We start from the raw sequence: 13,334 nt of genomic DNA on the forward strand, positions 1-13,334 counted from the left end.
CCAAGATTCATCCTCATGCCCTTTACTGAACCCAAGGAAGGGGAAGCCAAAGTTTTGGTGCCTGAGTCTCAGGGGTGAGTGCTGAAGAGAGCGGGGAGAGTACGCAGGTTCCTGCTTGCAAGGTGGCTCCGGGGGTGGGGTGGGGTAGGGACTCCACTGAGAGGGTAGGGCAGGGGAAGGGGGAAGATGAGCAAACCTGTGCCTGTTACCACCTGCTTAAGTAAACATGCAGGCAAGGTCATCGATGGCAAGCCAGGGGAGAGATCGAGGGTGCTCTGACAGGAAAGCAGAGTGGTCGGGGTAAGCAGGACAATGAGTTCAGTGAGGGAAGGGTGAAAGACTGGAGCTCTGTAAGGGGGTCATGACTTCCTTCTGACAGGGAGGCAGAATGGCAGCAATGAATGGAAACTCCTAAAGCCCAGAGGAGGGTGTTTAGAGAACTAGAAGAGGGCCTTCAGGGAAAAGGGGGGACGTGCCAAGGTGGCCAGACAGAGCCCACACAGAACACACACTAGGGGCGCTCCGCTGGCCTGACGGCCTGGATGGTAGCACAGGCTGACCCAGAGTGCCCCCCACAGGATGCCAGAGGTACTGTTGTGGAACAGGCTCTGATACGGAGTGGCTCCCCACCAGGCCTTGCCCCATTCCCCCAACCCCTACCCCCCAGAGAGAGGACAGAACACAATATGAGAAGCCTTTTAATCAAAAACTGCTGTGAAACTGGGGCAGACAGGGGGCAAAACAAGGGGCAGAGGATGCCCTGGTGGAGGCAGAACAGGAGGCAACAAGCTTGGCCACAGCTCGTCGGCCCCGGAGGTAACAGCTGCTCCCCTTGCCGGAAGATACTGGGCTCAACCTCTGAAACAGCAGAGTCAGGGAAGAGCCTCAAGCCAGGGCCAGCCCACGGCCCTGCTCAGCAGCCAGGACTGTGGGAAGGGGTGTGGGGTGTGTAACACTCACTTCAAAGGATCCGGAACTTGTCAACCTGGTACTGCATGGAGGCTGCAACAGGGAGAGGCATAAACAGGTGCTCTAGACAGACGGACATAGAAGCCTGTCCCCCTGTCCCCGTGGGGAACCACCTAGCCCTGCAACCTGAAACCCACATACCCCCAGCCCCGATGCAAAGAGCTCTGGGCCTCGTCACTCCCCACTACCGGAATTAAATGTGGAGCCATTTCCTAAAAGGAAACAAAATGTGCCAGCAGCTCTCAAGGTCGGGGCCACGCCCAGACCATTCAAAAATTGTCTCACAAACAATCCAACAAGAACCTCCGAGGCCACACAAGATCAACAAGGCATCTCTACAAGTCCTATCAGAAGGAGCTCTCTAGGACTCGCCTGGCTGGCAGAGTGTGTACGCAGTCCACACAGCACTTTGCTCCTTGTCCACACGCCCAGCTGAACATGCACCGCCCGCTCCAGGGTCAGGCGTGATAGGTTCTCCTCCCCACAGGAATGCTGGTCCCTACGAGGCCTCCTGCACCGGCAGCCCACCCACCCCAAGGGCCCACCCCACTTCTGCACTAAGAACCCACTGCTCTCTGTCCCTGGTTCCTCATACCAAGTTGCTCCTTAAGGTCGTCTATTTCTCTCTGTAGCACCAGACACTAGGCCAGCAGACACAGCAGGAAGAGAAATGGTTAGTATACACCCGCCTCCCCTCTCCTCCTCCTCTCCTCTCCCCCCGGGCCCTCCATCCCAAAGCCAGGTGTCTAGACTGGCAAGGGAAAGACTTTCCTCAGAGGAAAGGAGGTGGGCTCCCTCCCTGGGGTGTGGGATGGGGACGGGGTGGGGGGCGGGGGGGGGTGCCCACACATGTCAGTTGAACTTGGACCCAGATCCCACCATGGGGTTTGGGTGTGCATTTCCAGGAGCCAGAAGAAGCATTACCCGAGGACAGCCCTGCCTTGCAGGTGGCTGCTGCCGCCTTTTCGGTCTTGGGGGATGGTCAGTTGGTTCGTGGTCACCTGACAGGGAAAGGACACACAATCCAGCTTCCCAGGCTCCCAGTGAGGTGGAAAGGGCCAAGCAGGGTCTAACGTGAGGTGAGGTAGTACCACCCTCTGCTAGCATCAAGCCTCCCCGGCTCTGCCCGGCAGGCAGCCCAAACCTTCTCTCTGGGCCTGCCCCTCCTATTCCTCAGGGGCAGCCATTTTACCACCATGGTCCCGAAAGACTGTGGTTCTGGGTTCGAGCCTCCCAGAGCGGCAGCCACGGCCAGCACCTGGGAGAGCAATGTGGGCGAACAGCACTTCACAGAAAATGCTATTAGCCTGCAGGTCTACGCCCAGAGTAGCTGTTGGGGCACTGCCACCGATCACCCCTGCCAAACAAATCCCACACAGAAGGTGATGGGGCCAGGGCTAGCCCTGCTGACACCTGTTTCCCATGGAAGAGGCAGCCTGAGAGCAAGGCTGAGGCCCCAGAAAAGAGAGAGAGAGAGACAGAGGTTTCTGCCCTCACCCCTGGTTCCCTGCCCCCATATCAAAACCCAGGACACTCACCTGAGGGGCCAGGCCCTCTGGGCATGACTTCTCCCTTGTTCATGGCCACGGGCTCTGAGTTTCCTGAATCCTGCCCGCCTCTGATGTTGACGTTGGTGCTGCTGGGTTCTCCTTGACGCACCCGTGGACAAGACGCCGGTGCCCTGTCAGTGGTCAGCTAAGAACAAAGATTTCTCACTGACCTGGAGTAAGGATGTGTGTGTGTGCGTGCACCTGTGCGTACCAGTGCATTTATATGTCTATGTCTGTGTGTGTGAGACCTCGTGTGATTCAAGACCGAGCTGAGGCAGGGAACTGGAAAGGAAACTGAAAGGCTGATCTCTTCAGCACATTCCCTCTAAGTCAGCCCCAGGCCAGCAGGCAGAGCTGAGCTGGGGACAACAGTGTGGCACTGAGAAAGCCTGGGGCCCCTGCAAGGAAGGTTTGGGGATCAGCTAGGAAGTAGGATTCAGGAAAGTGATGTGTCTAAACACCGAAGCTCTGTGAAGCTTTTAAGGGGCCCCTCAAATCAATTCAGCTACCAGCTCTCCCTTCCACTCCAGCCCCAGCCTGGCTGGAAACAGGCCAAGGGTGGAGAACCCAGCCCAGCACACCCAAAGTGCTACCTTAACGTCTGTCCCTAGTAAAAGACCCCAATCTGGCATCCTAATGACCCAGTGACCGAGGGCCACCCAATGACCACCCCTGAGGGATGGACAGAGGGAGCACGGGTGAAGACCTGTGTCCTGGGGAGGATGGCAGGGGGAAGAGGGGGCAGCAAGGAGGGGCCTGGCCTACTCACTCGGCCCTTTGGGAATGGGTCTCTATTTGGGTCGTTGTCTTCTCCGGACACCGCCATCGTTGCCACCAACTCCCGTGCCCGCCTAGCCATGGATTTCTTCCGAGCGCCGGTTTGCTTGGATTCTTTGGCTCCCAAAGGGACCAAGGCATACTTCTTGGACCTCTCAAGCAGCGGGATGCCGGAGACTGGGGGGAAGGTGACCGGATCCAGGGGAGTGGCCGAGATTCCCTGCTCCCAGGAAGGGAAGGTTCTCCCCGGGGCAGGTTTGGAGACGCCCCTGAGGGATTTCTTCTCCTGGACCCCCTTCCTCCTAGGATTGGGCCGCGGTAGGCTGCCAGTAGTGGCAGCTGCAGTAGCTGATGCTACTGCTACTCTCGGGTACCTGGGCAGGCTGCCCCCCTTCTCCTTGAGCATGCTCTGCAATTTCTTAGAGGGAGAGATGTCCCCCTGCTCTGCATCGCCCTGCCTGACCTGCCTTTCCACAACCGAGATTAATCCTCGCAGAGCCGAGGACTGGCAAGTGCCTGGCACGTTAAGGAGATTCTCCCTGCCTTGGACTTTTGAGTGTTTGGGTGTGTCCCCGGGGCCCTTGGGGCTGTTGAGCTTGGCCTGTCCTCCGTCTTTGCCATAAATGCTCACCCTCATCAGCTCTATCTCACTGAACTCATCAGAGGACTCGGAGTCGGACAGCAGCCCGGCTGGGCTTTCTGAGGGGGGCCGCTGGCGATCCACAGCCACCTTCAACCTACTCTTACTGCCTCTCTTAGGGTTTCCCCCAGCCCGGTCCGCCTCGAGCCTGCCAACCTCGAGAGGGCTGGCCTCAGCCTGTGCCTCTTCCCCAACCCTCTGGGCGGCCACGCCTCGACTGCCGGGTCGCTCCTCGAGGGCCCACAAGGGAGACCCTTCGCCGACCACGTAGCTCTCCGGAGACAGGCATCTGCGGATGCCCAGCAAGTCCAGGTTGGCCAGCTGCTGCAGGATGGCCGCCACTGACTCGTCAGCCAGCTGCAGGACGTCCCCCTGGTCGTTGGCCGGGGAACCAGGCCGGCCTTCGCGGCCACACAGCACCTGCCCTCCCGCTTCCGTTACCTCCCGCTCTGACTCAAAGCACTCAGGATCTAGGAAGCCATCCCCACCCTCACCCTCGCCGTTTCGCGCTGCCCCCGGCTCAGGGCCGGGGCTGGGTCCCTGCAGAGCTGTGGAGCGGACCTCAAGGCCGCTTGTGTGCTCCCCGCACTCTGAGCTGAAACCCACTCCCCTAACAGCCGCCTCATCATCTGAGGAGCTCATGTGGCGACCTGGGTGGCCGCGGACCTGGGGCGGCGACGATTTATCAACCAGGTCGAGGGGGCGGCGGCGGTAACGGTCAGGGCATGCGAGGCGGGCGGCGTCTGGAGCGCGCCATAAAGCAGCACGCGAGGCGATCGCAGCAAATCTCGCGAAGCTTTCAGCTTGCCAGCGCTGCGCCTCCTCATTGGTCCGGTTCCTGCCAACCAGCACGCGCCTTCTTTGCCCGCCCCCTCGAGGTGTAACCAATGGGGTCGAGGGCCTCCTGTGGTTTGCTGCCAAGCCCAAAGGCCATCGCGGCAGATGGCGAGTTGGTGGCTGAAGGTGATGCTGCGTGTATACCTCTGTCAAGCCTCTCGTCCCACCTCCTCCTGTCCCACCTCCCCTTTCCGGTTAGAGTCACAGCCCTGAGCCCTGACTGTGTACAAAGTGTGTGGAGCAGGAGGCAGGAAGGTACTGAGGGCGCTGGTCTCCTGGGAGGTGAGGATGAAACGTCAGGATGGAGGCGCTGGGCGCCTAGCACGTGCTGAAAGCATTTGCCAGCCTCCCTTCCACCACAAGTCTTATGACCCAATGGGAGAATGGGCAGAGGAATCCCGCGCTCAGTGATGAGTGGTCGGCGTACTTCTCCCTAAGTGGCCAGAGGACAAAGGGATTGTCGTTTTCTTCTGTAACATCTCTGCCTCAACTGCTCCATCAAACGTTCTTGGCAGGCAGATTTGGGGGACAGTCTGGGGTTGACCTCACTCCCCCAGCTCTTTCCCCACTCTGAGGCAATTCAAAGAAGAGAGAGTCTCACTGTCCAGTCCCCCCTTCAAAGATGCTCACCACCGCTGACCCTGGAGATGTAAACTAAAACCACGAATCGGGCTTCCCGCACTAGGACGACAAGCTTCCAAGTGCTTAACCATTCCGAGAGTGGGTGAGTTGAGGAGCAAACCTCTGTGGCGGTGGTGCAAGAAATCCATTTGGGAGGTAATTTGGCTGAATCTATGAAAAGCAACTTATAGAGCAGGGACCCTGTGCCCGGCACTCTTCTAAGTGCTGTACATAAATAGTAATGCTTCCTTGTGACCCTCCTAGGACTATAGTACTAATGATTACCAGCCTCTTACAGGTGAGGAAACAGGTACTGAGAGGTTCAGCCACTGGCCCAAGGTCATTTGGCCCATGGGGATCAGTGGTAGAATTGAAACCAAGCAATCTGACTTCAGAGTCCTTGCTTTGATCCAACGATCTTCAACCTTAAAAAAAAAAAAAGAGAGGAAAGCCATTTTTTTCCTCTATCAGGAAGTCCACGGCCTGGCTCACCTTCTAAAAGTGAGGGTTTATTTCTAAGATCTCTAGTTTACTCCACCGATCTATTTGTTAATATGGCACTAACATACAGTTTTCATTACTGTAGCTTTGTAAAGTTTTGAAATCAGGAAGTGTGAGTTCTCTACTTTTTCTTTTTCCAAATTGTTTTCCCTATTTAGGATCTCTTTTTAGATTCTATTTAAATTTTAGGACGAGTTTTTCTATTTCTGTAAAACATGCTATTGGGATTTTGATAGGGTTTGCATTGGATCTGTAGATCACTCTGGGTAGTGTGTTACAAGAACAGATTCAGTGGAGTGTGTGTGTGTGTGTGTGTGTGTGTGTGTGTGTGTGTGTGTAAAAGAATTGACTCATTTGACTGTAGAGGCTGGTAAGTCCCAAGATCTAGAGGGTGAGTTGGCTAGCTGGAGACCCAGAAGAGCCAGTGGTCTAGCTCTAGCCCAGGTTAGAAGGCCTAAGAACCAAACCAGTAGAGCTGATATTTCAGTTTGAGTCCAAAGGCAGGAAAAGAAGCTGGTGTCCCAGGTCCAAAGGCTTTCACGCAGGAGGAATTCTCTTACATGAGGAAAGGCTGCCTTTTCGTTTTATTCAGACTATCAACTGATTAGGTAAAGCCCACCCACATTATCAGGAGGAAATCTGTTTTATCCAGTTGACTGATTTAAATGTTAATCTCATGAAAAAGCACCCTACACAAACACCCAGAATAATGTTTGATTAATACCTACGCACTCTGTGGACCAGTCAAGCTGACACATAAAATTAACCACCTCAGATAGTATGGACTTCCTAACAATATTTATAATCCGGTCTGTGCAGACAGATGCCTTTCCATTTATTTGTGTCTTTTTTAGTTTCTTTCAGCAATGTTTTGTAGTTTGCTGTGTACACATCTTTTGACTCCTTGCTTGAGTTTATTCCTCAGTATTTTATTCTTTTTTTGCTGCTAATGTCAATGGAATTGTTTTCTTAATTTCCTTTTCAAATTGTTCTTTGTTAGTGTATAGTAATGCAACTGAATTTTCGTTTTGGATTTTGTGTCCTACAACTTTTTTGAATTTGTTTATTAGTTCTACCAGTTGTGTGCATGTGTGTGTGTATGGGTGTGTGTTATCTTTTGAGTTTTGCATGTAAAAAAGCATGCTATCTTCAACAGAGATAATTTTACTTCTTTCTGACTTGGATGCCTTTTATTTCTTTTGCTTTCCTAACAGCTCTGGCTATGACTTCCAGTTGTTGAATACTAACATAATGGTGAGAGCGGGCTTCCTTGCCTTGTTCCTTACCTTAGAAGAAGCGATTTCAGACTTTCACCACTGAGTATGATGTTAGTTGTGGCCTTTATTATGTCGAGGTAATTTCTTTCAACTCCTAGTTCTTTGACTGTGTTTTCTCATGAAGGAGTGTTGAATTTTTTGTGCATCTATAGAGAAGATCGTGTGATTTTTGTCCTTCATTTAGCTAATGTGTTTTATTGCATTGATTGATTTTTGTATGTTAAGCTATCCTTGCACCAAGGGATAAATCCCTTTTGACCGTGGCACATAGTCCTTCTAATGTGCTGTTGAATTGCTTTGCTAGTATTTTGTCGAGGATTTTTGCATCTGCATTCGTCCGGGAATGTGGCCTCTAGTATTCTTTTCTTTTGGTGCCTTTGATATCAGGATAACGCTGGCCTCATAAAATGAGTTGGGAAGTGTTCCCTCTTCTTCGATTTTTTGGAAGCATTTGAGAAAGATTGGCATTAATTCTTTAAATGTTTGGTGGAATTCTCCAGTGAAGATATCAGATCCTGATTTTGTGTGTGTGTGTGTTGGGGGGTTGTCATTACCGATTCAATCTCATTATTGGTCTATTGTGTTTTCTGTTTCTCCTTGATTCAGTTCTGGTAGATTGTGTGTTCCTAGGAATTTATCCATTTCTTCTAGGTTGTCCAATTTATTGCCACAATTGGTCATGATATTCTTGTAAAATCCTGTTTATTATTGTCACGTTGGTTGTAATATCCCCTCTTTTATTTATGATTTCAGTTACTTTAGTCTTTTCCTCTTAGTTAATCCAGCTAAGGGCTTAAAAACAATTCTCTGTGTATAAAGAGGTTTGCTCACAACAGTGTTGTTTATAAGGGCAAAAAACCCTGACTGCTACTTACATTTTCATCACAAAAGCTACTAATATCTGTTGAAACTTGATTATGTGCTAGGCCCTCTACATGCATTATGTCATTTAATTCTCACAACAGCCATGTGAGGGAGACACTAATGTTATCCCTACTTTATATTCGAGGCACAAACATGCGATAACTTGTCCAAAGTCAAACATCTAGTAGATGGTGGAATCAGGATTTAAACTCTGGCCTTTGGGTTTATATAGATACAAATCTGTGTTACGCAACTATTAGCAGAGGAAGTATGTTGCAATAAATGATATTCTGCACTGTTCGAAGCAAGAACTCAAGAAATCTGCAAGTGCCTAAAATCGTTGTATTGAAACATGAATGTCCAGGATGGGTTTCTGGCAACCAGTGGGTCCAATGGCTCTGAACCTTTTTTTTGGTTATGGGCCCTGCGTTAGTCTGTTCGAGTTGCCAAAACCAAATACCACAGGCCGGATGGCTTAAACAAAAGACATTTAGTTTCTCATAGTCCGGGATACTAGAAGTCCAAGATCAAGGTGCCAGCAAGTTCAATTCCTGGTGTAGGCACTCCTCTTGTATTGCAGTTGGCCACCTTCTCTCTGTTTCCTCACATGACATTTCCTCTGTGTGTGGATGGAGACAGAGAGAGAGAGTGCGAGAGACCTGGTAACTCCTCCTCTTTTAAGGATATCAGATCCTATGGGATTAGGGCCCCACTCTTATAACCTCTGTGTGTGTTGTGCTTGGTCACTCAGTCGTGTCAGACTCTTGGTGACCCCATGAACTGTGGCACACCAGGCTCCTCTGTCCATGGGAATTTTCCAGGCAAGAATACTGGGGTGGGTTGCCATGCCCTCCTCCAGGGGAACTTCCCAACACAGGGATGGAACTCAGGTGTGCCACACTGCAGGTGGATTCGTTACCATCTAGCCACCAGAGAAGCCCAAGAATACTAGAGTGGGTAGCGTATCCCTTCTCCAGGGGTACTTCCCAACACAGGAATCAAACCTGTATTGCAGGCAGATTCTTTACCAGCTCCCTCAATCAACCCTAATTACCTCTCTAAAGGCTCCATCTCCAAATTCAGTCACTTTGAGCGTTAAGGTTTGAAGATAGGAATTTAGGGGCAACACAACTCAGCCCATAATAGGACTCCTTTGAGAATCTATTGAAAGCTCCATACACCCTCCCAAGAAGTCTTTGCACACAATTTCAGGAAGTTCTTGGAACCCAGGTTGAGAGCCACTGTTCTAGGTCACCTTCCTCTTTTCCCAGATGGAGAAACAAGAGGTTCAGAAAGGGGAAGTGCTTTTCAGCAGGTGAGGCGAGAGACAGGTCTCCTGATTGCTCATCAAGTGCTTGCCCTACCTTACTCCACCTTGCGTTAGGCCTGTCAGGTCAGCAATCCACGGTGACCCCAAAACACTAGAGATTCTGTGGATGCAGTGAAGGAGAGTGCTTCACCTGGGATGCTCAAGTGAGTGAACAAGGCTCTAGCTATAACTGACAGTAAATGGGACAGATTTCATTGTTTCCAGTTAGTCAGGAGGTTGGGAAGAAGCTGTACCAACTTCAACACCCATCCACAAGGGCTCTGAGTGTGAGGCAATGGAGGTGCTTCTGTCCTAACAAACAGCAAAGTGGGGACTGAAGAGGTATAGTTGAACTGTCTGCTGGCCTTGACATGGCACTGTCCCTCTACTCTCAGATTCCCCATTTGTACACCCCTCAGGAGTAGAACTGTTAGATTTCTACGTGAGATTATCTAGCTCTAATATTCTGTACGTCTGTGATTCTGGGGCAGGAACCATGCGGGCAAACTCAGTTGAGGCATTTGGGTCCTAGAATCATGGGCAAAACAATTTTTTTCCAAAATGTCTTCTGATGGTGTCAAAGAATTAGCAATAAAGCACATGTAGTTTAAAGAGATGAAAAATCCCTAATAAGCACGAGAAGACCCTTACATGCTCAGTCATTTAAGGTAAAGTCTCAAGAGAAATGTTTCCTCAATTTCTGTTTCGGGTCCATCCTTAAAAAGGGAGGTGCATTATAACAGCTGGAATTCTGAACAACAAGGTTAGAAGATGGATCCGTATTTATAATCGGAAAAGTTTTGTTATCTTTAGGCAGCGGGGTGGCCCCAGAAGATGACTCCTGTTTCATTTCATCAATCAGTGAGATTTTAAAAAACATGACATTCTTCCTATCGACCCTATCGATGCCACAAACCAGTGTGGAGCCTTCACTTGGGCCACAAGACTAGAAACAAAAGTAGGGGCACTCACTGCGGGGTGGAGGCTGACATTCAAGGAAAATTCTTTCCACTTTGCTCCTTACAAAGAACAAGGGAAGGGCTTGAAGGGTTGTGCACACCCACCTACTGCTTCTGTGTCAGTGGAAGGTGGGAGCACACCCAGTCTAGCACATCGATGATCTCAGTTTCTGTCTGAGGAGAAAGAGGAAGAAAAGAGCTGCTGCTGCGGGGAGCAGGGGTGAAGGTTGGTGTTAAGACAGCAGTGTCAAACGGGCAAGGGAGATGCAGCCCATCCAACCACCAGCACCATCACCACCGCCACCATACTGGCACAAATAAGCTCCTCAGTCTCAGGGGTTAATAGACGAATCACAAAGAACAGGAGGAACTCCAAAGGCATGGCATCTGGCCCTTCCCAACAAACAGCCTTAAGCAATACTGCCCTCGGCTGGTCAGATAGGTGTACTATAGCGCAGGCACATTGCTCTGGACTTTTGGCCTTCATTTCTTTTTCTCAGGTTCTTGGTGCTCCACCTCTGAGAGGAAGTGGATGGGGAGGGGAGACGTCTCTGAGAAATTGTATCCAAATACATGACTTCTTTGAGTTTCAGCACAAGTTCACAATTAAATTCTGAATGAGAATGTACTACCCAAATATGGAATATATATAAAAATTGAGATTGATATTATAATTAAGTAAGCATCACTTGATTAATTTTAGGTAAAAAGGTATGAGTTCTCAAAACTATAGTTATTAATGTAGATGAAATAAGATTACTAAGCTCAATTAGATATGTTATCAACAGAGAAAGTAACTTTGGTTCTACTTCTGGTTAGAACATAATTACAATATGCTTATACTGGGATGTTATTTCCCTAAGCATTATATTTTTCTCCAATTATACTGAAACGTAACATAGATAGAGAAAAAGTCACAATATATATGTGGAGTTTAATAATTGATTATCAAGTGTATACCCCCAAGTCATACAAGCGGATAGTGTCGGCTTTCCCCAACACTCCTGAAGTTTCCCTGTCTTATCTTAGCCCCGTTCCTTCTTCAAGGAGAATAGGCCCACTCTTACTTATGTGCCATCCTTTCTTCCGTTTTCCTCAAAAATTTTATACTACACACACACACACACACACACACACACACATATAATGTTATGAGTTAGTGTTGACAGCTACTTACAGCTGTACGAATGGAATTGTTAAATATATCTGTGTTGCTTCCTGGTTTTTCAATCAATGTTAAGTTTGTAAGATTCATGCCTATTCTGTGTAGTGGTAGTCTGTATAATTTTGCTGATGAAATTGTATTTATTCGCATGAAGAGGATCTCCCAGGACTTCTGGATTTGAAGCCGGCAGGGCTTAATTTCAGGAGAGCCAAGGGGTCGTGGGAAATAGACTCCACTCTTAACGGGGGCATACAAAATCTCACACGTTCCAGGACCCAGGGCTGAAGCAATAGTTTGAAAGGAGCCTGGGTCAGACCCAGCTACTTATCTTGGAGAGCCTCCCAGAGAGGCAAGAGGCAACTGGACTCACCCTGGGGACATAGACACTGGAAGCAGTCATTTTGCGGAGCTCCTTCTACCCCGTGGTCACTGGTGCTAGCAAGTGCCATTTTGGACTCCTCCCTCTAGCTTACTAGCACCAGTGCTTAGACCTGCCCATCAGCCTGTAGGCAGGAATACTAGGAGAGGCCAAGCTACTAGCCAGGCAGAGACGCAGCCCCACCCACAAGCAAGCCTGCTGTCTTAAGACTCCCTGGAGCTGGACCTGTCAATCAGAGGCCCCGACACACCACACTGGCCCTATACCAGTGAGAAGGCACTAAGCCAGGACTCCAGGGTCCTGCAGTCAGAGGCCGTGGGACCTAGTCCCTGCCCACAGCAGGTCATCACTAGCCCCAGGACCAGTTTTACCCATCAGTGGGTAGGCACCAGCCCTAGTATTCCTTGTACCCAGACCCATCCACCAATGGCCCAAAACACCAACCTCTGGACTCCTCCAGAGCCCTGAAGTCAGAGAACCCAGGAACCAGCTCCATCCACTAGCAGGCAGACAACAGCAACCAGCCCTGCAGCCTGCCACAGCAGGAAATAGGTCACCCACCAGCAGGCCCACACCAGTCCCAAGAGCCACTGAGCCCCAGCACAGTGTACCAGCAAGTAGACACCAGGTCTGGGACACTTTGGAGCTCTCAGCCAGCAGCTCTGGAATCTGGCCCCACACTGCAGTGTGTGGAAACCCCCTATGCAATATCCAGGATTCCACAGCCAGCAATATCAGGAACGGGCCCCACCGAAGAGTGAACTGAGACCAGCTCTGAGACCCCCAGGGCCCTGCAGTTAGAGACCCAGGAACAGAAACAGAGTTCCACCCACCAGTGAGCTGGCGCTAGCCCCAGGACACCCTGGACCCCAAACCCAGTCAACGGCAGGACAAACCAGCCTGAAGATACCTTGGCATGTCAGCCAGCTGCCCCCAGAAACAGCCACACTCACCAGCAGGACAAGACGAACTTTGGGACACCTAGGACCCCATAGCCAGCAATGTAGGTGCTAGCCCTACCTATGTCAGCTGAAGGCTATGCGTATTCGTTTGATATTGATTCATAGTGGGGAGAGAAGTATGTTTTAGGCTTGCAGGATTATATGCAAAAGAATTTATTGTTGTTTAGTAGCTCAGTCGTGTCCCACTCTTTGCCACCCATGGACTGCAGCACGCCAGGCTTCCCTGTCCTTCACTATCTCCCAGAGGTTGCTCAAACTCATGTCCACTGCGTCAGTGATGCCATCCAAACATCTGATCCTCTGTCGTCCCCTTCTCCTCCTGCCTTCAGCCTTTCCCAGCATCAGGGTCTTTTCCAATGAGTCGGCTCTTCGCATCAGGTGGCCAAAGTATTGGAGCTTCAGCTTCAGCATCAGGGCTTCCAATGAGTGAGCAGGATTGGTTTCCTTTTGGGTTGACTGGTTTGACCTTGCTGTCCAAGGGACTCTCAAGAGTCTTCTCCAGCACTTCACTTCAAAGGCGTCAA

At 50.4% G+C, this 13,334-nt stretch overlaps 1 protein-coding gene across 1 annotated transcript; it reads right to left on the reverse strand.

Moving 5' to 3' along the window:
- Positions 1-685: 685 nt before the first annotated feature.
- Positions 686-4,726, reverse strand: LOC145535420 (uncharacterized protein CXorf49 homolog). The gene is made up of 6 exons (XM_081563850.1): positions 3,289-4,726; positions 2,508-2,664; positions 1,894-1,970; positions 1,565-1,610; positions 961-1,002; positions 686-858 (listed from the first exon to the last, which is right to left on the reverse strand). Exons 1-5 carry the CDS (start codon positions 4,576-4,578, stop codon positions 962-964), a joined length of 1,611 nt encoding a protein of 536 aa, XP_081419976.1. The 5' UTR covers positions 4,579-4,726; the 3' UTR covers positions 686-858; position 961.
- Between the last annotated feature and the right edge of the window lie 8,608 nt (positions 4,727-13,334).

The sequence above is a fragment of the Giraffa tippelskirchi genome, chromosome X (genome assembly GCF_054371585.1).
Source record: "Giraffa tippelskirchi isolate mGirTip1 chromosome X, T2T-mGirTip1v1.2.pri, whole genome shotgun sequence".
Classification (NCBI taxonomy): domain Eukaryota; kingdom Metazoa; phylum Chordata; class Mammalia; order Artiodactyla; family Giraffidae; genus Giraffa; species Giraffa tippelskirchi.

Coding starts and splice junctions, on each gene's coding strand:
- LOC145535420 (XM_081563850.1), bottom strand. CDS start 4,578: ATGAGCTCCTCAGATGATGAGGCGGCTGTTAGGGGAGTGGGTTTCAGC. Junction 2,665..3,288: donor ACCCATTCCCAAAGGGCCGA/GTGAGTAGGCCA, acceptor CTTTGTTCTTAG/CTGACCACTGACAGGGCACC. Junction 1,611..1,893: donor CAAGGCAGGGCTGTCCTCGG/GTAATGCTTCTT, acceptor CTGCTGGCCTAG/TGTCTGGTGCTACAGAGAGA.